Below are 24,925 nucleotides of genomic sequence, written 5' to 3' on the forward strand. Positions count from 1 at the left end.
AAATCCATATCTAAATTTGAGTTATGTAATAGAAAAATACAAAAATGCTCTAAGAGGGAAAGAGAGAAAATGTGAAGATACTATTTTCCATTGAATTTGTGCTTTTGGTTCTCTTAATATGTGTCGTGGTTTCAATGGATTTTTTGTGGTATGCAAGATTGTATTATCATCTACGACATCTACGACATCTATTCTGAATTATAAGATGTTTTGAATATTTCAATATGAACTTCATACAAACTAAAATGGGTGAACAAATACACTAAAACGCTCTATATACATCCAATTCGGAAAAAAAGTTAGAACATCTTATAGTTTGGAACGAAGGGAGTAGTATCTTGTATATGGACTTTTTGAACCTGAGCTCACGTCCTTTCTGATGAACACTAAATCCAGAATAGTAAAAACACAAAATATTCTTTTTTTTATAACATTGATGAATGTTTTAACTGCCTGTAAACTTTTGTGGCAAAATAACATTCGTGGATGTCTGGGCAAAAGAAAAATGATGCTTTGACAAGAGTATTGTTGGAAGCATCGATTTTTTTCACTAGACCTCCACGAATGTCATTTCGTCACAAAAAAATATAGGAAGTTAAACCATTCATCTTTTTACTATTTTTTGAATTTCACTGTTCATCAGAGAGCATGTGATCTCAGGATCAAAAGAGCACTTTCACGGTATCTTAATCTTCACAAATATTCATATTTTCTTTTTCAACTTTCTGATAGTGCTACCATAGCACCATAACATCACAAAGACTTGTAGCACTGTAACTTCTCTAGGTGTCCACATCAAATAGGATATAATGCATCCAAGTTAAGTAGCAAGTGTATTCGCAAAAAAAAAGAAAGTTAAGTAGCAAGTGTAAATTAGTACGACATCATTTACAGGGAAAGCTCATATACGATTATAGTTGTAGCATGAGAGTTTTCATTTTGGGAACATGAAATTATCCTTTTCCTTTTAGCAAACAGACTGACTTCATTGACTAACATAGTAACAATTGACTGAAACTAAGAACTAAGTATATATTGTCAGCATATGCTTTTTACTCACTCTGTAAACTAGTAGTATAATGTAGAACTGCAAAAACGCCTTATATAAGTTTAGAGAAGAGGTAGTGCCATTTTATATCATTTTATTAGTTTCTTTTATATATAATATTATTTTTATTGTCGCCGGCCCTTTAACATTTTTTAGGGTATATCCGGCCCTTTTACATGGTACTGGTCTGTTACTAATACGCATCAGGCCCACTTTCCATCGTCACTAAACGAGGCCTAAGTAGGCCCGGCGCACAAACCACTGAAAACCGACCTCCCCTGCGCCCCCAATATAGACCGAACCAGATCGGCGGAGCGCCCCCAATTCCTCACTTCCTGCTTCCGCCCCTCCCCCCATCTCCCCTCCTCCACTCGCGAGCGGCGGTGAGCCGACACACCCACCCCATCCCCGAGCGCCGCTAGGGTTGCGGCTCGCTCCGGCGATGGAGGACGACGAGTATGAGGAGGGGATGGAGATGGATATGGGAGGGCACCAGCACCTCCAGCACCGGGGGTACGGAGCTGAGGAGGAGGTCGAGGGGGGATACGCCGGCGGCGGGGACGGGGAGGACGAGGAGGAGGAGGCGCGGGACGAGGAGGAGATTACCCAGGAGGACGCCTGGGCCGTCATCTCCGCCTACTTCGAGGAGAAGGGCCTCGTGCGCCAGCAGCTCGACTCCTTCGACGAGTTCATCCAGAACACCATGCAGGAGATCGTCGATGAGTCGGCCGACATCGAGATCCGCCCCGAGTCGCAGCACAACCCCGGCCGCCAGGCCGAGTTCGCCGAGGTTGCCCTCCCGACCATACCAAATATGGCTTAATTTTTGCTCTTAGCTTGGTCGGTTAGGGTTTGGCGACCTTGGTACGACTAGCTGGTGACGGGCCGGTCTCAGATTAGATGGGGCGCTGCTCAAATAGATGACCAGTTAGGGTTTTGCGGGAGTATTCAGCTGCTTGCTGGTGTTTATGGTGGGGGTCTGAGAATTTTGTCAATGATTAAGCAACAACAAAAAAAACCGTGATGGTGGTGGTTGGATTGAATTTTGATTCTGAAGAGTGGAATTGCTTGGCTGTGTTCAGATGAGAGCTCCCTTGCAAGCTCCCTTTCGGATAGCCGCTAAAGCTTGGATTTCAGAGGTGGCACTAGGAATGATTAGAATGAGTTTTGCAGACATGCTTGTTGGCTAGTTTCAGTTATTTCTCATGGGTATTTGTCTCAGGGTCTTACTATCAAGATGGTTTCTGTTATTTTGCCTGTTTTCATCAGTTTAAACTGATGAATTGTACTGGGAAATCCAGAAATATGTAACTATTGTGTTGTTAATAGATTGAAGCCATAATTTTATAGTAATCACAAACTAGACTTTTTACACGTGGAGAAGGACTCGGTTCTTCATACTCCATAGTGTTACAGTGAATAAAGATAATTATCTAAGGTTAAAACTAAATGGAGCTGGCAAATTCGTTTTAAATGGAGAACTGGTGGTCATTTGTTTAGTCTTGTGTTGCCAGATATGCGTACTGAACAATGATATTTCAAGTGTCTCACTGGCTGTTATTTTAACAAAATGGCCTGCCTATGCGAACAAGAACTACAACGTTGATGTGGGTGCTGTTAAGCTTTAAGCAGTATAAGTCATATCCACTATGGTAATAGGGAATGAGCTGCCCCACAAGTTCTGAAGATGAATGCTGTTTTCTGGCTGGCATGATCAGAGTCCAACTTTTTTGTTTTGTTTTCATGAGCTATAAGCCTTACATGAGCACAGTTCACATCTCTAGGATAGAAGTGCATGCCAACAATGGTGTAGACGTATTTCTGTTACTTAACAAAGAAAATGCACACATAGACCCTCTGTGAGTTCATGGCAAATTTGAATGTTGCTAATGCTACCATGTGCACACTTGCTAAATGCCCTTTCAGTTTAAACCATGCTTGCTTATTATTATTTTCACCATTTTCCTTGAGCTATCACTTACGATGGTATTGATTCTTCTCTAGACACTCCACAAGATCAGCTTTGGTCAAATCTATCTGAGCAAACCAATGATGACTGAAGCTGATGGAGAGACTGCTACCTTATTCCCCAAATCAGCAAGGCTCAGGAATCTGACATACTCAGCACCACTTTATGTAGATGTATCATACAGAGTTGTAAAGAAAGGACATGACTGTGAAGAAGTTACAGAAACTGCGGAGTATCCGAAAGTCTTCATTGGAAAGGTGTTGTGGCTAACAACTTGACACATGCTTGTAGTATGCGCTGTTTGTATTCTTTGATTTTCAACTGTTTTGCCTGCTGCAGGTTCCAATCATGCTGCGTTCTAGTTACTGCACACTGTTTCAACAATCTGAAAAGGATCTCACAGAACTTGGAGAGTGCCCTTATGACCAAGGAGGATATTTTGTAATCAACGGTAGTGAAAAGGTTCTCATTGCCCAGGAGAAGATGAGCACCAACCATGTCTATGTGTTTAAGAAGAGGCAACCAAATAAGTTTGCATATGTGGGTGAAGTCCGTTCAATGGCAGAGAACCAGAACAGACCTGCTAGTAGCATGTTTGTTCGGATGCTTTCCCGAGCAGGCGCGAAAGGGGTCAGTAACTTACTGAAGCCTTGCAAATAGTTCGTCACAGATGCATGTGTATCAGTCTAGGGCCACCTTCTTACATGGCATATATATGTGGGAATGCAGTGAGTTGAACTAATGTTAGGATCTTAACGCTATTAAGTGTTTCCTATGTTGCAGGGTTCATCTGGTCAATATATCCGTGCTACTCTGCCCTACATTCGTGCAGATATTCCCATCATCATTGTGTTTAGAGCACTAGGATTTGTCGCTGACAAAGATATACTGGAGCACATATGCTACGATTTCTCCGATACACAAATGATGGAATTGCTGCGCCCATCTTTGGAGGAAGCTTTTGTCATTCAAAATCAGCAGGTATTCCTTGGGCTACTGATAAGTGAAACTAAATTGTTCTTTATCACTTGCAATCTTGCATTGATATCACATCTGCTTGAATTTATGTCATCAAACTAAATTGTTCTTTCTTGTTGGGGCACATCTTAAGTTGAGCTTCGGTTGGAACTTTAGTTATATAAGTTGCTACATTGATATTATTTCATGTGTAAAGCTTTGACAAGCCTTATCTGTAGGTTGCTCTTGACTACATTGGAAAGCGAGGTGCTACAGTTGGTGTAACTCGAGAAAAAAGAATAAAGTATGTCTCTACATTTTTTGCTAGAAGAGTAAAAACAAATTTAGTACTCACCTCTTTAACTTCTTAGGTATGCGAAAGAGATACTTCAAAAGGAAATGCTGCCCCATGTTGGTGTAGGTGAATTCTGTGAAACTAAAAAGGCATACTACTTCGGGTATGTGATCCATACTGCACATTAGTCTGTTGTCAATCAAAAAGTTTGCATTCTATCATGCAGCTTGTTAAGAAGCAGATAAGCTAATTTCCTACCTCATTATGCAGGTATATTATTCACCGACTATTGATGTGTGCTCTTGGTCGAAGAGCTGAAGATGACAGAGATCATTACGGCAACAAAAGGCTTGACCTTGCAGGTCCATTGCTTGGAGGACTGTTCAGAATGGTTTGTTACAATATGCTAGCAAATTTGAGTGTGTTTGTATCTTCTTTTTTCTTCAGCTGTGAGCTTAATTATGTTGTTCTTTCTTACAAAATCAGCTTTTCAGGAAATTGACGAGGGATGTGAGGTCATATGTTCAGAAGGTTTCTCCCTTGTTTCAGTGACCATGCTCTGTCTTTTTCTCAGTCCTGATAATTGCTAACTGCTGTTTCTGTTGAACCCAGTGTGTTGATAATGGGAAGGAAGTTAATTTGCAATTTGCTATTAAAGCTAAAACCATTACTAGTGGATTGAAGTATTCCCTTGCTACTGGAAACTGGGGACAGGCTAACCAAGCTGGTACAAGAGCCGGTGTGTCTCAGGTGTGTACATTTTCATGATCACATTCACGTGTATGCTTTACTACAATTTGGTTTAGCAAACGAATGTTCCAATATGTGCTCTTAATATTTCTTCTTCTTTTGACACCAAGGTGCTTAATCGCCTTACGTATGCTTCTACATTATCACATCTTCGGAGGTTGAACTCTCCCATTGGGCGTGAAGGTTGATATTGCTCAAATTGTTTTCATACATTACTTCCCCATTGAAACCTGGTCGCCTTAGGGTTAGTGATCTTAATATCTTATTAACAGGGAAACTGGCAAAACCTCGCCAATTGCATAATTCTCATTGGGGAATGATGTGCCCTGCTGAAACTCCTGAAGGACAGGTAAGTTATTCGCATTCTAAAATTCTCTTTCGTCAAAGGAGTTGGTCAATGGTTTATATTTTATACACCTTTATTCAGGCTTGTGGCTTGGTTAAAAATCTTGCCTTGATGGTTTATATCACTGTTGGTTCTGCTGCAAATCCTATTTTGGAATTTTTGGAAGAATGGGGCACAGAAAATTTTGAGGTTTGTTTCCCCTTCTCAATGTGTGCGCATGCATTTTCATTTGCTTATCTTGCCCAAGGTTAAAATTTCGTGTCATTTACCAGTTACAACAGTCACTGATTTCGTTCTTGATTCGTTTTTAACAGGAGATATCACCGGCAGTCATTCCTCAAGCTGCTAAAATATTTGTGAATGGTTGTTGGGTTGGAATTCATAGGAATCCTGACCTATTGGTGAAGACCCTTCGTCGTTTAAGAAGACAGGTTTGTACCCTGCTTCTCCTGTTTCATGCTAAAAGCTGCTGGCATTGTAGCAGAATGGATATAGTATTGAAAAACATATATTATCTGCATAATTTGTATACTTAACAGATTGGAACACTCCATTAATATGTGATTTTGTTGCCCTTCCATATGCAACCCTAACTTTCTTTGATATCTGGTACTATCCAAAGTAAAGATTATTTTCAAGATGTATGGCAAACATGTACATCTTGAATTTCTTTAGCATAGAACATTGTTAAGAAAGTCATTAATTTCTGGTATGTGATTTTTTATGAGATTCAGGTCTCAAAATTACATGCTGAATGTTGTTAATTTTCAGATTGATGTCAACACTGAAGTTGGTGTCGTTCGTGATATCCGTCTTAAAGAACTTCGACTCTATACTGATTACGGGCGTTGCAGTCGCCCGCTGTTTATCGTTGAAAACCAGAGGCTTCTAATTAAGAAGAAACATATCCGAGCATTGCAGCAAAGGGTCTGATATTCTTTATTTTATGCTAGTTTTTATTCAAATTTGAATTGGTATGCATGTATTTTTTTTTCTCATATGCTCGTATATTATCCTACTGTATGGTCATCCAGGAGACTCCTGATGAAGGTTGGCATGACTTGGTTGCCAAAGGATTTATAGAGTACATAGATACTGAAGAGGAAGAAACTACTATGATCTCTATGACTATACGTGTAAGTTCTGTTTGCATTTGAAGTATACCTGATTGAACAGTTGTGGGCTGACCAAGTTCTCCATTCTATTGGCATTCCTTTACATACTTTGTTTCTTCGTTCTATTTGCATTTCTTTATGCTGAGGCTTTTCCTTCATCCTAGATTCATGCTCTGCTAGTAATGCCAACAAATTAAAATTTCAGGACCTTGAAACTTCGAGGCATAATCCAGGGGAGGCATATTCTGAGACTTATACACACTGTGAGATCCACCCTTCATTGATACTTGGTGTGTGTGCGTCAATTATTCCTTTTCCTGATCACAACCAGGTGACTCATCCCCTTACACAATGCTAATCCACTGCATATGTTTTTAAACATGTCTAATTCATTTCTTTGATTACAGTCACCTCGTAATACATATCAGTCTGCTATGGGAAAGCAAGCCATGGGAATCTATGTTACCAACTATCAGTTAAGAATGGTGAGTGCCATTTGTCTTGGTATCTTGGTTTGATGGTCGGTCTTGGTTTGAACCTTCATCACCCACCATTTGGATTCAGGACACATTGGCCTACGTTCTGTACTACCCACAAAAGCCTCTTGTTACTACTCGTGCTATGGAGCATTTGCACTTCAGGCAGTTACCAGCTGGCATTGTAAGTAAACAATCTTAACTCGGGGCACTCTGTTTGCTTTTTTAATCATATTCTGGATCTTTGCATTTTATGTAATTATTAATATCTTGCTTTGGTGTTCTGTGAAGAATGCAATTGTTGCTATTGCATGCTACTCTGGATATAACCAAGAAGATTCGGTTATTATGAACCAATCTTCAATAGATCGTGGGTTCTTCAGATCACTATTTTTTCCGCTCTTACAGGTACAGCTAGCATTTCAGCATATTCTAGTGTAAGCATGCCACCACTCATTTACCCAAATGCCCAATCTAATAATTCAAACTCCATATGCAGAGATGAGGAAAAGAAGATGGGAACTCTTGTCAAAGAGGAATTTGGTCGTCCAAATAGGGAGAACACTATGGTGATTTTTTGAATAATTCATCATGCATTTTCTCTAAGCAGATCTGATGAACTAACATTCTTGTATTTTTCCTTGTAGGGAATGCGCCATGGGTCTTATGATAAATTAGATGATGATGGCCTTGCACCACCGGTAAGTAGAGGCCTTTGTTACTCTAGGCTTATCTTTATCACTCAACTGTGCTGCTGATTGCCTATAATGTATAAATAATTCATGTATCAGGGAACAAGGGTCTCTGGGGAAGATGTCATTATTGGGAAGACATCTCCAATTCCACAAGATGATGCTCAAGGGCAAGCTACTAGATACTCAAAGCGTGATCATAGTACTTCTCTGCGTCACAGTGAAAGTGGGATGGTGGATCAGGTTTGTTTGTTTTTGGCTTTCTGCCACCACTTTTATGTTTCTATGTGGTGTTTTCAGTTTCAAACAAACAGCTCCTAAGTAAGTTTGTTTGCAGGTTCTGTTGACAACGAATGCTGATGGTTTAAGATTTGTCAAGGTTAGAATGCGATCAGTGCGCATACCACAAATAGGAGATAAGTTCAGCAGTAGGCATGGTCAGAAGGGAACTGTTGGAATGACTTACACACAAGAGGACATGCCATGGACAATCGAAGGCATCACACCGGATATCATTGTGAATCCACATGCTATTCCATCCCGTATGACTATTGGCCAGCTGATTGAGTGTATTATGGGTAAAGTCGCGGCTCACATGGGAAAGGAAGGAGATGCAACTCCTTTCACTGATGTTACTGTGAGTAATCTCTTGGGGACTCATTGATCTTCTACTCTAATTGTTCTCAAGAAAAACATATCAATCTCCTCATGTGATCTTTTAATAGCGTCTGTAACCTCTTGTCTAATTTGCATTTAAACTTAACTTGCAATGTATGTGTGTGCTCATTAATTTTTAACTTACATTTCAGGTGGATAATATCAGTAAAGCACTGCACAAGTGTGGCTATCAGATGCGTGGATTTGAGACCATGTACAATGGTCATACTGGGAGAAAATTGACTGCAATGATTTTCTTAGGTCCAACTTACTACCAGAGACTTAAGCATATGGTGGATGACAAAATTCACTCTAGAGGTCGTGGTCCTGTCCAGATACTGACCAGACAGCCAGCAGAGGGGCGCTCACGTGATGGTGGTCTCCGTTTTGGAGAAATGGAGAGGGATTGCATGATTGCTCATGGAGCTGCATTTTTCTTGAAGGAAAGGTTATTTGACCAGAGCGATGCTTACAGAGTGCATGTTTGTGAGAAGTGTGGACTCATTGCCATTGCCAATCTCAAGAAGAATTCCTTCGAATGCAGAGGCTGCAAGAACAAAACGGACATTGTCCAGGTAAGTAGGAACTTTATTTTGCTCTTATCCCCTCTTTAGTTCATAGTACTTGAATGCGAAAACCTTATCTAGAAATACTACCTCTACCAAAATATAAGATGTTTTTGTCGTCTAAACTAGTCTTAAAAAACGTTTTACGGAGGGAGTACTATACTTCCAAATAGCCAGCCCCTTGAGCCATCTTCCTTGGATAGCTTTGCCAGAGTTAGTAATCATACTGTCTATGTTCTCTTGCACAGGTCCATATACCGTACGCATGTAAGCTCCTCTTCCAGGAGCTCATGGCGATGGCGATTGCTCCCAGGATGCTCACCCATGAGGTCAAGGGTGCGAGGGATAAGCACCGTTGAATGAGGTCAAGGGTGCGAGGGATAAGCACCGTTGTGCTTCGAGTGTTGTATTCGGGTGCCTGACTGGAACTGTTTTCCGGGGTGCCTTGTTGCGGAACTTAAGAACTATCATCCTTCTGATTGTGTTCTGGATACGTCAGATACCAGGCCCAGACATGAAGTTACTTAGGTTCTTTATTACCATTAGATTTACTAACAGGACTAATAATGTGTGGTAACATCATCTTTTGACAGTCTTGGCTTTTAAGAGCTCAACTCGAACGATGCTTGTATGAAGACAGTTGCATGAATTTCTGGGTTGAGGCATGAGTAGCCTTTGGATTTTTTTTTTGAAACTATGATGATTTTTATAGCAAATTCAGAAACTATACACCCTAATAAAGAAAAATCAAAAGTATCACCCCGTCGGCCTCCTGTTGGCCGAAAAGGGACTTTTCGGCCTCCTGTTGGCTGAAGAGGGACTTTTCGGCCAATAGTTGGCCGAAGAGGGACTTTTCGGCCAACAGTTGGCCAAAGAGTCCCTCTTCGGCCAACATCTGCTCTACTGTTTAAAAAAATTCATATCAAATAGGATTTTTAGTATTTTAATTTGATTCCTTTTGCATTAGATTAGAAATTTTATGAAGTTTCTGTAGATATCAAGTTTGACTAGATTTGAAAGTTTGAATTTAATTTTTTCATGAATTTGCTCAAATAACTAGATTGCCTATAATTTGAGTTAGGAGTATTTTTTAAGATGATTCTTTTTGCTACTGGTTCTTTGTGAATTTGTTTATCAGTAGTAATTAATTGGCGAATTTTATAATTATTTAAAATTAGATTTTTATGAAAACAGTTCTGTTTTAGTGTTTGTTAGGTTTTATGCTATTTCTTTTAATTTTAATTGCTTTAAATTTTTTTCTTTAGTTTTTTGACATATTCTTCTTGTTTCTGTTTAGTTATCAGTAGCTATTTTATTTGTAGTATATTTTTGTATTTTATTTCTTTTATTTTACTAGAAAACTTGTTTTGAGCTTCATAGAAGTTTATATTTAAAAGTGCCTTGTAAATCCTGTACAACCATTGCCATTTTATACATGAAAAAAAATACTTTCCCGCAATCTTTTTCCCTCCATTTTTTTTGCCGCCATTTTATTTCCCGCCATTCTCTCCGACCACACTAAGGAGTGCTGCATCGACGGAGGATGACGATGATGCCTTCATGTGGAGTGTGAAACACTGTGTGAGAGAAGTCATAAGTGTGAAACACTCTCCGATGATGATGACGAAGTTGCAAACACTTATGACTTCTCTCAGACAGTGTTTCACACTCCACCAGCAGCACCGACGCAGGAGACACAGACGATGTTATCTACGATCATGTACACCATAAGGCTCGTTTTATAAGTTGAGAAGTGAAGATGGCAAGAAAGAAGATGGCGGGAAAGAAGATGGCGGGAGAGAATGGCGGGAAAGAAAATGGAGGGAGAGAATGGCGGGAAATAAAATGGCGAGAGAAAATGGAGGGAGAGAATGATGTAAAAACCTAATTTTAAATAATCCTAAAATTCACCAATTAATTATTACTGATAAACAAAGTCACAAAGAACCAGTAGCAAAAAGAATCATCTAAAAAGAATACTCCTAGCTCAAATTATAGGCAATCTAGTGATTTGAGAAAACTCATGAAAATTCAAATTCAAACTTCTAAATCTAGTCAAATTTGATATCTACAAAAACTTCATAAAATTTCTAATCTAATGCAAAAACAATCAAATTAAAATACTAAAAATCCTATTTTATATGAATTTTTTAAAAAGTAGAGCAGGTGTTAGCCGAAGAGGGACTCTTTGGCCAACTGTTAGCCAAAAAGTACTTTTCGGTGTATAGGCCGAAAAGTAGATTGTATGGAGAGCAAAATTGTTTGTAAGAGACTGTATGGAGAGTATGGCGTTTTGGATCTTGACCTCAATTTTTGAAAAAAATCAAAATTAGAAAAATTTGTTTTATAAAAAACTGATTTTTTTTTACAAGTAAACAAGGATGTGAAGTACATATGTGTAAAATTTCAGGATGAAGTATGTCGAAATGCGACTTGTACAAAAAAGACATTTGACTTGTAAAAAAAGACAAATTCATGATCTATGAGGATGAATAGAATAATGTGTTAAAAAGTTCTGACATTTTTTTACACAGCACTCATTTCAACATATTTTGAAAATTTACCCATTTGTGCATTATACCTTCATCTATCTTTGTATTTTTAAAAATATGAAAATATGAACTTTCATGAATTTTGAATTTTACATTTGAAACCGCATAAATATGAGAAGATAGCTTGCACAGTGGAAAAGCAAATTGGCCGATTACTAACATAGACTCCACACCATTGTGAACAAAACATGGGCCGTGATTACGTGATTACGAGCAGACTCTACACTTTTGTGCACACCACCAACGCTAAATTTCTCAAAAAAAAAAACCACCAACGCTAAAACGATCACCCCACATACACGTACTCCTGACAATGAAATAGGTACGACTCTACGCTTGCATAGAATGTATGCGAATTAATCGCTACAACAGTCTGGTATTTATGATGGAATAGATGTACGCTAGTTCATTAGAAAAAGTCTCAAGATTCATACCAAATTTTGATGGGGCCCGTGATATAACGGCGAACTATGTTAATGCTCACTCCTCAAGGGCAACAAATAGAAGCTATTTTTTTAAAAAAAATAATACACCTTTTTAAATAAATTTGAGAAATATTACACCATTTTGATTTTTTTTCAAATATAATACAACTTCGGCATCGATGAAGCCGATTCGCTTCTGTCGGCCACGACAAAGACAATACAGCCCAGTCAGCATGGGCGAAGCCAAGTAGGGCCCAAACGGCCATAGCTAAGCCGATTAGTGGCTGGGCCACCCGATGCACGGCCAGTCGGCCTGGCCCGCATGCAGTCTACCAGGGCGACGCTGACAGGCCAACCTATCGACTTCGGCGAAGCCGATAAGTGGCTAATTGGCTTTGCCGATGCCAATTAGTGCTAAATAGTCACACTAAATCCCACTGGAGCTGCCGCCCGTGGCCGACTGGCAGTCGGCTTGGCCGAAGTTGACTGGGTTCTAATCAGCTTCACCGAAGCTGATAGGATTCCAATTGGCCACAGCAAAACCGACTCAACCCAATCGGCTTCGCCGACGCCGGAGCTGTATTATTTTTGAAAAAAATATCAAAACCGTGTAATATTCCTCAAATTTATTAAAAAAGCTTATTGTGTTCAACACTCTACTTATAAAAAAAATTTAGAATTGACCCTCTACACTTGTGAGTTATCACCATCCTCCTCTAACCACTGGATCCGGACCATGTGATGCTGCCAGATGGAGCAATGACAGCAGCCAGGGGTGGCCAAGATCCCTCACCTCCTCCTTGCGTGGCAGCGCCTCTGCCTCAGCACCACAGGTGCGTCGTTGATGACCACTAGAGTTGCAATGGTGGTTGTGCTCTTCCACGGTGACGGCTATGGGCTGCACCCAGCGCACGTTGTGCTCTAGATTCAGGTTGATTGCGGTCTCCGAAGGAGCGCGTCGTGCTCCCAACAGTTATGTGCCCCCCTCCGCCCCTCTCTTCCTAAAGATAACTTGTGGTGCAAATCTTGTGTTGCTTTCCTTGATGAAACTTGGACAGATTTTATTCAGAACTTTCCATACATATATGGACATGCAAGAACTTTTACGGGAAAGCAAAAGTGCACACCATGATAAGTAGAATTTCTCTCTTTTGTCATTCAAATTAATTTTTTGAGACATTCATTCGAATTAAATGGATATGATTTTTTAGGGAAAATTAAAAAAATTAGCAAAAGGGAAAAAATTGAGGCAAGAAAAGGGAAAATTAATGTTTTTTGAGACAAAGGGAATTTTTTTTGAGTTGCCAAAGGGAAAATTAAATGGATATGATGACACAGATCAATTTGTTGAAGAGCCCATGGGCCTCTTTTGACGAGATTCACAAATCGGGCGTTCAATGAAACATAGATGGGCTTGTCTAAAAAAAACTGAAACATACTACATGGGCCTGAGCTCGGTAGGCTCCTCGCACCCTGGGTTCACCACCACCGCTGCTTAGCCCGGAAGATTCCTCCTACCCTCCCTCGTCTCGTGCGTCGTGTCCAAACCCCAAACCCTCACGCGAAGTCACCCACCCCGGCGACGGCGATGGATCTCCGCCGCCCGCCGCGCTCGACGTCTGGCGGCGTCGAGCCCAAGATCCGCCAGGTCGGCTTCGTCACCCCTGGCGTTTCGGCCCCGTCCGAGCCGCCCGCCGTCGCCGCCGCGGCGGTATCGCTGCCTGGCGCGGCTGCCGGGTCGCCTCCGGCGTCGGACCTCTCCCCGGGCTCGCTCTCCCCCGTCATGATCCCTCCTCCGCGGCACGTGGACCACCTCTCCCCCGACTCCCCCTCCCCCCCGGCGTCCGACGTCCTCCTCCTCGCGTCCTCGGCGCCTCAGCCTTCCTCCATCCGCTTCGCCGCTGCATCCGAGTTCGGAGAGGAGGATTCGAGGTCCCTGGCCCCTTCCGCGGGGGAGCTAGGTACGCGGCCCCTGTCCGATTGGAGTAATATCACCTCACATCCTCATCAGTTAGCTAATTCGGTTGCCATCGCTATGAAGTAGGGGAATGGTTCTGACTTATAGCCTTTTGGGGGATTGTGGCCTTGTGAGTGAGAAATTCTCTGGACGATAATTTCATTTGGCTAAGCGTATATAAGGGGCCCTAGGTGGGCAAACTACCTCATTTCAGCTAAGCTGCACTTGCCCCAGCCCCGTACTTGGTTTCGTTACAAGACTTTGCTGTCACCCTTTGACAGAACCAAACACTAGTTAAGTTGGCAGTTGTCATGTGCATCACGAGTAGGGATGCATGCGGGCGTGTCCACAGAGCTCTCATCCGTCCGTGTTGATTGTTTCTGTATTGGCACGGTTATTATAGCAGCAGCGATTAGCTCTGTTTTTAAGGCGTCCGTAAGGCGTCGCTTAGGCGACGCCTAGGCGTCAGGGCGCCCTCCAGGCTCAGGGCGTCGGCCTTGCCTTAGACAGTCGTGTAAGGCGTCCGCCTTAGGCTGTAAGGCGTCTGAAGCGTCCGCCTTAGCGCCGCCTTGCACGCCTCAGACCAAATCGGACGCCTTAGCTTGTCAGGCAGGGAAACAGAGATTGCAGGCGGGAAAACTGACCTGGGCGGGAACACAGGCGCGGGAAACATTGGTTCAGGTGCGACCAGTTATGAGAAGGGGAAAGAGAGAGTGAATCGACGCGAGAGGTCTCTCCTGTCTCCTCTCTGGACCATTGACGGAGGCTTCCTCCTCAGATCTGCGGCAGCCGCCAGCCTCCTCCCTCCGGCCACAGTTCCTCCCCCTCCTCTCTGGCTGCAGCTCCTCCCCATCCTCCTCTGGCGCAACCCTCTTCCAGCAGATCAGCACCACATCAAGGTATGAATTCAGCCCTCTCTTCTCCCCCCTTTCCCCCTCTCCTCTTTCTTCCATCCAGCAGTGTAGCTTGCCATGCTTGCCTGCTCTGTTATGCACAGCTCCTCTACTAACTGTTAGGTGCTGCCTCTCTTATGCGCAGCAGTGTAGCTAGATGTGCTTGCCCGCTCCTCATCTGCATCTGTTTCTTCCCAGATCTGCTTCTCCACCCACAAGGCAGCAGCCCCACCACTGCTTCTCTCCTTCCCCATGCTTGATCTGGCTGCTCTAGTGATTTGGCTCTTCTCTCTTTTTCTTTGACAGTAGCCAGGTGTACCTGCTCTGATGGATCTAGCCAATGATCCTAGGAGAAGAGCTACATCAGATGATCCAGCCTGGAAGTATGGGTTCTGGCCAGATTTAGAGAGGAAAGATTTACTCCAGTGTACATTGTGTGGCAAGATAGTCCATGGTGGAGTGAGAAGGCTAAAGCAGCACTTTTCTGGGGGTTCCAGTGATGCGGATAAGTGTCCCGAGGCATCCATGGAGATTAGGATAGAGATGCACAATTCCTTAAACACTAGAAAGTTTAAAGCTATGGAGCGATATATTGATGAGGATGAAGCTGAACTTCAAAGGCGCCGTTCTGTCATATACACAAGATGATTTGAGGCCTATGCTTTGGTAACAGTTTATATGTTAATGTTAGTTGTTAAATCTCCTAATTGGTGGCCATCTATTATATATGTATGTACAATTTATTAAGTTAATGCTAGTTGTTAAATCTCCTAATTGGCTGCCATATATTATATATGCACGTGTCTAAGGCGTCGCCTCGCCTTACGCTTTAGCGCTTAGGCGGTGAGGCGCCCCCCCAGCGCCTCGCCTCGCCTTACCGCCTTAAAAACATAGGCGATTAGTGTATTTCCATCCACTTAGACACACGTGGACTTGGCGGACACATCACGAGAGTCCCGCTGATTAGAGCGGGCCAAATTGGCTCTCCTTGGCTCCATGCAGTATTTTCTAGCCCTGCCTTGCCATGAAATGCCACGATTTTTTAGCACTTCTAAATGTATAGCCTGGAAAAAGGAGGCTAGAAGAATTCTAGCCTGTGATCCAAACGTCCCATGGTTTTAAAACCTTAACACTTTGATTTTAAAATAAACAAAGATGACTTAGAATAAAAGTACCGAACTCAATTCACGCTTCATCACTAAGACATTGAAATTAGATGATTTCATGGAGAAAAGAGGCCCACGTGAGCCCGCTTAGTAAGGTATTATCATCCCATCCCCAAATCCTAGAAACGACAGAAACACTTTACAGCAGCTGTGAGTTTATGCTTGTGCTTGAGCTGTAAAGTTCATGCCGTTGAGGTCGATGGTGAATTACGTTTGATGATTATTGGACACTTCATAGCCGCAACCACAAGCAGTGAAGCTGTGAAGCCTTCTTTTGGTGTAGACTAATAAGGTTGGGTATTAGCTTGTTGTGATCCTGCCTGGTGGGGTTAAGATGTCATGTTGCAGGTGTAAGTAAATTGTGTCCAGTTGTGAGCTGCTTGTAGAAGTAGCAAAGTTGAGTTTACTTCATTCCTGAGTCATGGCATCAGGTTGTCACTTCTTAATGGTGCACTAAGTGGTCAAAATCTTTGTCGTTTCTCAATCTTGTTTTTAGCATTTTGCGTGGCCTCTAGTGTCATTGAGTAATTTTAATAAACTGCATTTTTTCTTCATCTTCCTAGTTTTACTGAGCTTTTAGTCTGGAAGAATTAAGGCTACTTTGTTTACCTTGCACTTGCTAAAAGAAGATCGGGTGGATATAGTATGTACATACTGTGTCTTTTTTTATACACCTGTTTTGCCTTAACATTTGTGGAAGTTCTTGAAAAAAACATTTTGATTTTCTTTAATTTCCACATGATTTGTTGTTTATTTCTTTCAGAAACAAACAAGGGAGATTTGGCTGAAATAAGGAATGAAGATGCTCCAGTGTCCATTCCGCAAAAGCAGAAACCTTCTAAAGCAGAGAGGCGTGCTATTCAGGAGGCTCAGCGTGCTGCGAAAGCTGCTGCGAAGGAGGCAGGTAATACCTTATTTTCAGCCTTATATATAGTATTGTCATAATAAAACCTTCTCATCCACCCCGACTGTTTTTGGGCGTATTTTGGCTCGGGGACAGATGTGCTGCTTTGCAAAATGGAAATTTTAACTTCCAAATAGGTTTAGGCAATTAATTGTAAATAGAGCTCACTTTCTTATGGATTCACATTTATTTACAATGATCTGAAACATCTATATTGTAGCCACAACTTCCTAGCATGACGGTCACATTAATTTGGACTGTAGGTTTATCAGGAAAGTCTACAGGCGCTGCTTCTGGGGCTAATCCTGCAACATCCAAGCAAGCTAAGCCAGCTAAAATTTCTCAGAAGAAAGATGTGCCCCATGCTCCAAGTACAGTCGCTTCTGAGAAGAAGGTTACTGAACGCCAACCAGAGAGAGATAGAAAAAAAGATGTTCCTCATCCGAGAATGCAGTTTGATGACGTGCATCGGGTGGAGAAAGCAAAGAAACGTGCAATTGTCAACCAATCAGAGGCTCGAAACAGAGTTGAATTGTTTAGGCATCTGCCACAGTACGTCCATGGCACTCAACTTCCTGACCTCGAGTCAAAATTCTTTCAACTGGAACCAATTCATCCTTCTGTATACAAGGTAATTGCTATTCATCTACTCTACCCAAAATGTTATCTATGTGCGACATAAATACTTTTGTTATTCAGTCTCAAGTATGGTCATGTGACAATGATTTCTTGTTCATCACACATTAACTCTTCATGCATTTAGGCGGATTGCGGTATAGGAAACTAAGTATGCAACATTCCATTTATCAAGAATTAATAAATACTAGTGACATTTTCGTGACATAGATAAAAACAATAAGCTGCAGCTATCTTTGATTCCTCTGTCTCCATCGTGGTCTGAAACTACATGCTTCTGTCCTTGTGTTACCCTTAGTTTAATTTCAAGCACATAATGTTTTATGTATGGGAGAATGTGTGATGCTAGAGCGTTTATGAAACAATCATTTTCCTTTTCTGCCCCTTTTATTACAAATGTCAAGTATCATGCTCCTCTAGGAACAACTTGAGGGCTTTGGAGATATTTTTTGTAAACAACCATTTTGGCCAAGAACAAAACAACTCATGTTTACCTTTTGTGTATAATGCCTAATTATTATAAATTTGTTTGTGAGTTCACTGAAGCACTTTACAGTCACCAACTACAACATCAAATGGATAATATGATGTGAATGGTGTTATCTTAGAAGTGTCACATAGGCTATATATGCTGTGGTGGAGAAGAGAGAAATCAGAAGAAGAAAAAACTTGCCTTCTTTTAATTAAAAGATGATGTCCCATCAACAATATCTCTCAACACATGTGTTGTTAATAGGTTTGCTGATTTGGTAATCACTTACTGACTCAACAATATCTGCCTGGGCCAGTTCTTTTGCTGGCTTCTAGAATAAGCTGGAATAAGCTGCCCCCTACCCAGCTTATTCTAGAAGCCCAATCAAATCTAGTTTATTAGAAGCCTACTAATTAAGACTTGACTAGTAGGCTTCTAAAAATATATTTTTGGTTGGGTTCTAGAATAAGCTGGTTAGGGGGCAGCTTATTCTTCTAGCTCAAAAAAGCCAGCAAAAGAACTGGTAAGGTATGGGTTTGCTCGACTGAATGTTAATTTCAGCTAAGTTAAATGATCCGTTTCTTCTTCGCTATCTTTCAGGTCGGGCTCCAATATTTGTCTGGTGAGGTATCTGGTGGCAATGGTCGTTGCATAGCAATGCTTCTTGCGTTCAGGGAGGCAATAAAAGATTACTCCACACCGCCAAATAAAACTCTCAGCAGAGACCTTACTGCAAAAGTTGGTAGCTATGTGTCATTTTTTATCGAGTGCCGTCCACTCTCAATTAGCATGGGCAATGCTATCAGGTTCCTGAAAAACAGGATTGCCAAGCTACCAATTACATTGTCAGAGTCAGAAGCCAAGGCCAGTCTTCAGTCTGATATTGATCGTTTTATTAATGAGAAGATAGTTGTTGCAGATCAGGTTATTGTCAGTCATGCTATCACAAAAGTCAGAGACGATGATGTCTTGCTAACATATGGGTCATCATCAGTTGTTGAAATGTTTTTGGAGCATGCTCATGAACTTGGTAGGAAGTTCCGTGTTATAGTGGTGGATTCTCGTCCCAAGCTCGAGGGGCAAGGATTACTGCGTAGATTAGTGGCGAAGGGCATTAACTGCACATATACTCATATAAATGCAGTTTCATACATCATGCATGAAGTTACAAGAGTCTTCTTGGGTGCATCCTCAATATTATCAAATGGAACAGTTTATTCCCGAGTTGGCACAGCATCCGTGGCTATGGTGGCACATGCATTTGGAATTCCTGTTTTGGTTTGCTGCGAGGCATACAAATTTGATGAGAGGGTGCAAATTGATTCTATATGCGCTAATGAGCTTGGTACGCATATGTTCTTGTATGCATTGTAAGTATACATCCGGGTCATGCATAACAAGTTTCTTACACAATTTTTTGCTCAGGTGATCCAGATGTGATTTCGAAAATTCCTGGGAGGGCAGATTTGGGCGATCTTAAGAACTGGGCTGACAACGAGAATCTCCAACTGTTAAATCTCACGTATGTACCTGAATACCATCTATGGATAGTTTCTTAGATCCATTAATTTACTTTGCATGAAAATAATTTTGCACATCTGATAGGTATGATGCAACCCCTTCTGATTATGTGTCGATGATCATAACGGATTATGGAATGGTAAGATACTCTTAAGCTTCTGGTCGTAGTCCATGCCGTTGTATATCTACAAAAACTATTCATATATGGTATCTTTTCAATTTGTTGTCCTCACACAAACACAGTTATTGAATTTGGCTATTAGCAGAATGGCAAATGTTCATTCTATTACCAAATTTTACTAGCTCTAGGATACAGTTTATTTCGTTTTGATGCTTTTACTATGGATGCACTCCATTGTGCTGTTAAGTGATCATTATTATAAGCTGTCTAACAGCTGTCTGCTTAGGATTCTGTTAAGAAACAGAAACAGTATCAGTGTTGTAAACTCGATGTACTTGTGTTACAGATTTAATAGAACCAACTGGAACCTTTGCAGTTAACATTTGAGCTTTGACCCAAGTCAACTGAATTCCTTTTTATAACATCCAATTAATCTTACGAAAAGTTATTTAGGCATGCCACGGTTCAGCTCTGAACATCCACACCTGTTGTTTCATTTTATGGTTGGATTAAAAAATATACATTATTGGCATCTGTTTTTGGTAGTTTTTACTAGCAAACAAGCCCATGCGTTGCAGCGGGAGAAAAAAAATCACACACTTCTAGTGTGGTAAGCATGGCTTAAGACTTGCCTCTGTCCACTGTTTCAATACGGCGTCCCACCAGTTTATGTTTATCCTCTTTCCTGTCCTCGTCGGTGGTGTCCGCTTATCCTCCTTCCCGCGCTTGCCTATGGTGGCCATGATTGTTCACCTAATCACAACGCCCCGGACATGCTCAATCCCAAGGCGATGAGCTCGATCACCGCACGACACCTGTCATTGTGCTTCACTACTGAGTAAATGCCAGACTCTGAGATACTTTCACCGTGTTATTTCATAAACAAATTCAACGGTGTTTCTTGATTCTTTTATATAAAAAAAGTAGGACAAGGGTCCTTTTCCCCTGATCTCATTTTTCCTAGGGAACTTCCGAAATTTGGATCCTCCGTCTCAGTTGCACCACAGAACTACAAGGTTTGAGAAGAGTAATGTCCAAATCTCTCTCATCCTCCCATGTAATCGCGAAGCATTCTCAGCGTACAATGCCTTGCCACATCCTAATACGCTAGTGGGGGTCACACATGCACATGCATTCTCTTTCAGGGGGCTACAGATACCATCACCAGCCATACTCCAGGAGTCAACCAACCAGCAGTGATGCATCACAATATCCCACGAGCCAACAAGCCAGGCAGAGTCAACCTGCGTGCAGTGCATGTCTTTCATTTATTATTGGGCCTCAATCTTTCCTATTGGCAGGTGCAGTAATCGGGCACAATTCACGGCGTCAAATTCCTTCCTTCCCATAGGAGCATGGTCTGCACCTCGCCCTTGTGTGTTAATTCTTGAGGCGGTTCATTGATTCTCCAGACAACTCATGGCGTATATAAACTGATGAAATTTGTTATAAAGGAGCGAGGTGGGACTATTTAATTGTTAAACGAAACGTTTATAATAGCACAAGCATAAGCTAGGTCAGTTGGTTGTAGTTTTATTGAGGGGAGGGGAGGACATGAGTTCGATCTCCAACCAAAGCAATTATTTTTCTTTGATCCTTGGTAGCCCATGAGTAGGCCCAGTGACGTACCTAGCTAAAGGAGGCAACGGCCCAAAGTCATGCTTGCTAAACCATACAAACCGAAACCATACAAACTGTTTTTTGGCTTTTATTAGGACTATTGATTGACTGTCAATTGCTAAGACTGCGGGTTGATTTGTAGATTTTGTGGTGCTTGCTAAACCATACAAACTGTTTTTGGCTTTTATTAGGACTATGGATTGACTCTCAATTGCTAAGACTGCGTGTTGATTTGTAGATTTTTGTGGGGCTAAAACACAAAACAGCACAACGTACCAAGAATATCAATTCAATTCTCTTTATTAGTAGTAGTAGGTATAGATACTAATATTGTACTTACGTGAAACCAATTCTTGCAAATCACATTGATTTAGTTGCAGGTCTTTAATATGCTTCCAATATCTTGAACTAACTATTTTCTCTGCAGACATACATATGCATGCCTTATGCTTGTGTTTGTTTAGGTCTCCATGATATGTGTTAATGTGGTAACTATTGTCCATTTAATTGATGTGGTTGTCTCGTTGTTGCAGCTTCCACCTACAAGTGTGCCGGTCATCGTGAGAGAGTACCGCAAGGAGCAGCTGTGGGTATAGATCTACTTGCAGTATGATCGCAGTTTTGGCAACTGTTGCTGCCTAGGTGCAGCAGAGTGGACATATACAACTTGTATGTTTTTGAGATGTGGGCTGTTAAACCTGTTTGCCGACTTACCGTTTTGTCTACTCAAAATGGTCGTCTAGTTTTGTCACCTGTGATTTCATTGAAATGCATTTGACTTGAAGTTTCTTTTGAGCCCTGTGTTTACACAGAGCAGTTGCTTTACCCAACAAGGGGATGCCAACTTTCATGGTAGGAATACTTTGCCAACTCCATTCCCAGTGTCGTCGGGAGGCTGACCTTTGCAAAGCCAAGTATGTTTCCTGTGAAGGGAAATCCAAGCAAAGAGCTTGTGGTTTGGCTCTGCTGTAGCCTTCCAAATCTTTGTTTGCCTTGTTACCAAAGTAAAGAGCTCTCATTTTGTCTCAGCTAGAACCCATGATTTGGTTCAGCCTTGGCCTTCCAAAATATTTGTGATTTCAGTCTCATGTGTTCCTCGTCGGGAAGGAATCACCTAGCAAAGAGATGTTGTCTCAACTAATGCCTTCCAAATCTGTTAAGGTTGAACCCAAGAAATCAACCTGTAGATATCAGATCAGCTGGAAAAATTTCTTGTTGCAAAAAGAGTAGATACAACTTGTGACCAACTACCGAGTGTTTGAGGTTTTTTTTTTTTTGGACAGCAAGAGGGTCTGAGACTCGTTCACGATGGGAAGTGCTTGTTTACTCTCGTGAGTAATAAAATTCTCATCCCCTTCCCCCCTTTATATAGCTAATTTTAATACTTTCAAGCTTTTTACCTAATTGGAGTTACCCACACAAAATTGCATCAAGAATTGTCCACCTTCCCAACACTAATCTAATGTGTACTCTCTTTTTGTTTGCAAATAAATCTAATGTGTACTCTACATTTATCTTCTTTCATAAGAATTGAAAACAAATGTAATACACGAATTGTCCATTAGGAGTCTCTAATTCGCAGGTAAAATCCATGATTCTTACACGAACTGAACTATTTGTGTGTGAACATTTATAAATTTATGTGAATCATAGCAGGTTCAGATCCAAAGCGAAAGTGAGCATCGATAGGCCCGTGATCTAGTAGACCCTCCCAAAGAAGGAAAGAGGTCCAAAATATCACTTGTTTTTGTTCTCCACACCTCCTCCCGGCGATCATGGGTTCCATTCCCCTCCTCCGGCAGTGCTAGGGTGGGAAAAACCCGGATCTCTGTTTTGACGTGGGTGTAGTTAGGTTTCTGGTCGGTGGCAATGTGGAGGCGGAGATGATGTCGGGGAAAATAAGTGTGCCACCTTGCTATCCACTCCGCGACGGCGTCTTCTGGGGCTTCATCGCCAATCTAGCAGCGATGTGGAGGCGGAGATGTTGTTAGGGAGAATAAGTGTGCCGCTTCGCCATCCCCTCGGCGGCAGCGTCTTCTAGGGTTTCGTCTGCTCGCGGGTCCACATATCTTGTGAGTCTTTCATTCCTTCACCTGGTCGACGATGCGACAACGACGACCATGCTATGTGGGGATTTTGTCCTTTGGTGAGTCGTCAATGCATTGACGCTTCCTCTAGCCGAGATGTGGATGTGGTAAGATGAGGTGTTGGACGGGGTCATATGATGCCCTGTGGTTTGGTTGCAACAATGTTTCTGATGACATTGGCTAGCAGTCGACCTTAGCTTTGCCATTCAATCCAGGACGGTTTTTCTGGACGAGCAGGGTGACTTCCTGACTGTGAGAGGCCGGTTTGGAAATAGGTCGAGGAGCGGCAACGGCGGTGCGCCACCGGCACATCTTGGACGTGGAGGTCGTGATGCTCCCAAAGGACGGGCTTGCAGTTTCTTATTCTGTTTGGGCTGCCTTGTAATGCTGAGGTTCTTACTAAAAGACATATTTACCTTTGCAAGAAAAAAACCTGCAATTTCAAGTTAAGAATCTCCATGTAGGTAGATTATTATTAGGGCAATGCTACGCGTCCCTCGGGTGATAAACCGATAAGATCAGTCCCCTCGGCAACCGTCAGATGCCGTCCGAAACAGCCGTCCGATCTACCGTCACAGCCAATTGGGCGCCTCGGCAACAACTAGCTTGTTGTACTCATGGCTTTGCAACAAGGACCTTGTTGCAAAGGTCCACTGAGACAGTACCACTGCCCCGTCATGGCCTGAGTGCCTCGGCTATGGAGCGTCGCCGCTCGCCAGAGTCGTCGCGCCTCCTCTGAACCAGCACCCCGAGCAGCTGCCTCTACTCCAGCACGACAACGATGAACTCTCACGCCAGGCACTCGTCTAGCGATTTCTGCAACCAAAGCTATGTTTCTGAAACATGCGTCATGTTGCAATGCTTGCCCTCGTACGCTCTAACGCAGGGCGCTCATTCTGGGCTCTCTACAACCGAGGCTATGTTTATGAAACAATACCCTTGTTATAGGAGAGAAAATATTTATGGTCAAACCATTTTTCTTTTTTCTGAAACAAGATGTTTGTTGCAGAAACTTTCTGAAACTAGACCTTGTTACCGAAAGAAAAACTTCACCACCAAACACTTTTTTTCTTTCTAAAACAAGATCTCACTTGCAGAAAGCTTCTGAAACAAGACGCTTGTTGCAAAAAAAAAAACCTAGCCGCACGTGACTTATTGCCAGTGCGAGTGCCTAATCAAAATCAATCCGACGGCTACACAGGAGACGGATGTTGTGTGTGCATCAACCGGATGAAGGTTAGCGTTTTCCTTAAAGCATCTCCAGCCGTTGCGCCCCAAAGACGCGTCGAAAACCGCCGCTTGGGGGCGAGCTGGCGCTATTTTAGGCTTGGGTGCCAGTGTGTTCCCAGCCGCCCCCCCAGGTCGCCCCCAGGCGCCGATATCGGCCCAGTATCGGCGCTTTCAGCCCATTTTCGGCGCTGGATTGGCCCAATTTCCGGCGCTCATTCAAATAAGATCATCAATAAAATCATCACAAATAATAAAAACACTCATATTTCATTGCACGTCCGGCTAGGCGTTGCCCTTGAGCCTTCATAGGTGCTCCACTAGATCCTGCCGCAGCTGATGATGCACCTGTGGGTCTCGGATCTCCTGGCGCATGTTGAGGAAGGCCGTCCATGTTGCAGGGAGCTGGTGATCCACTTGGGCAAGAGGACCCTACCTGTAATATGGTTCAGTGTCAAACATTGGCTCTTTCT

The 24,925-nt window shown here is 42.2% G+C and overlaps 1 protein-coding gene and 1 pseudogene across 5 annotated transcripts; both read left to right on the top strand.

Moving 5' to 3' along the window:
- Positions 1-1,427: 1,427 nt before the first annotated feature.
- Positions 1,428-9,520, top strand: LOC123104907 (DNA-directed RNA polymerase II subunit RPB2-like; annotated as a pseudogene). Its single transcript, XR_006450604.1, has 25 exons — positions 1,428-1,838; positions 3,053-3,274; positions 3,357-3,647; positions 3,801-3,998; positions 4,214-4,278; positions 4,346-4,432; positions 4,540-4,660; positions 4,756-4,800; positions 4,882-5,019; positions 5,130-5,202; positions 5,292-5,368; positions 5,447-5,554; positions 5,680-5,796; positions 6,137-6,292; positions 6,400-6,501; positions 6,686-6,811; positions 6,888-6,965; positions 7,045-7,140; positions 7,248-7,364; positions 7,456-7,525; positions 7,604-7,657; positions 7,748-7,891; positions 7,986-8,285; positions 8,458-8,880; positions 9,120-9,520. The product of XR_006450604.1 is annotated as a DNA-directed RNA polymerase II subunit RPB2-like (transcript).
- Positions 9,521-13,364: 3,844 nt separating this feature from the next.
- On the top strand, positions 13,365-21,927 carry LOC123104908 (translation initiation factor eIF-2B subunit delta). Of its 4 annotated transcripts, none has more exons than XM_044526843.1 (8): positions 13,854-14,704; positions 15,005-15,364; positions 16,628-16,768; positions 17,032-17,399; positions 18,477-19,221; positions 19,302-19,398; positions 19,482-19,536; positions 21,672-21,927. In XM_044526843.1, exons 4-8 carry the CDS (start codon positions 17,217-17,219, stop codon positions 21,732-21,734), a joined length of 1,143 nt encoding a protein of 380 aa, XP_044382778.1. In that variant the 5' UTR covers positions 13,854-14,704; positions 15,005-15,364; positions 16,628-16,768; positions 17,032-17,216; the 3' UTR covers positions 21,735-21,927. The 4 variants fall into 4 exon arrangements, with proteins under 4 accessions (XP_044382777.1, XP_044382778.1, XP_044382781.1 ...); XM_044526846.1 differs by having other exon boundaries at positions 15,008-15,364; XM_044526842.1 differs by lacking the exons at positions 13,854-14,704; positions 15,005-15,364 and adding an exon at positions 13,365-13,809.
- Positions 21,928-24,925: the final 2,998 nt, after the last annotated feature.

Source organism: Triticum aestivum, chromosome 5A (assembly GCF_018294505.1).
Source record: "Triticum aestivum cultivar Chinese Spring chromosome 5A, IWGSC CS RefSeq v2.1, whole genome shotgun sequence".
Classification (NCBI taxonomy): domain Eukaryota; kingdom Viridiplantae; phylum Streptophyta; class Magnoliopsida; order Poales; family Poaceae; genus Triticum; species Triticum aestivum.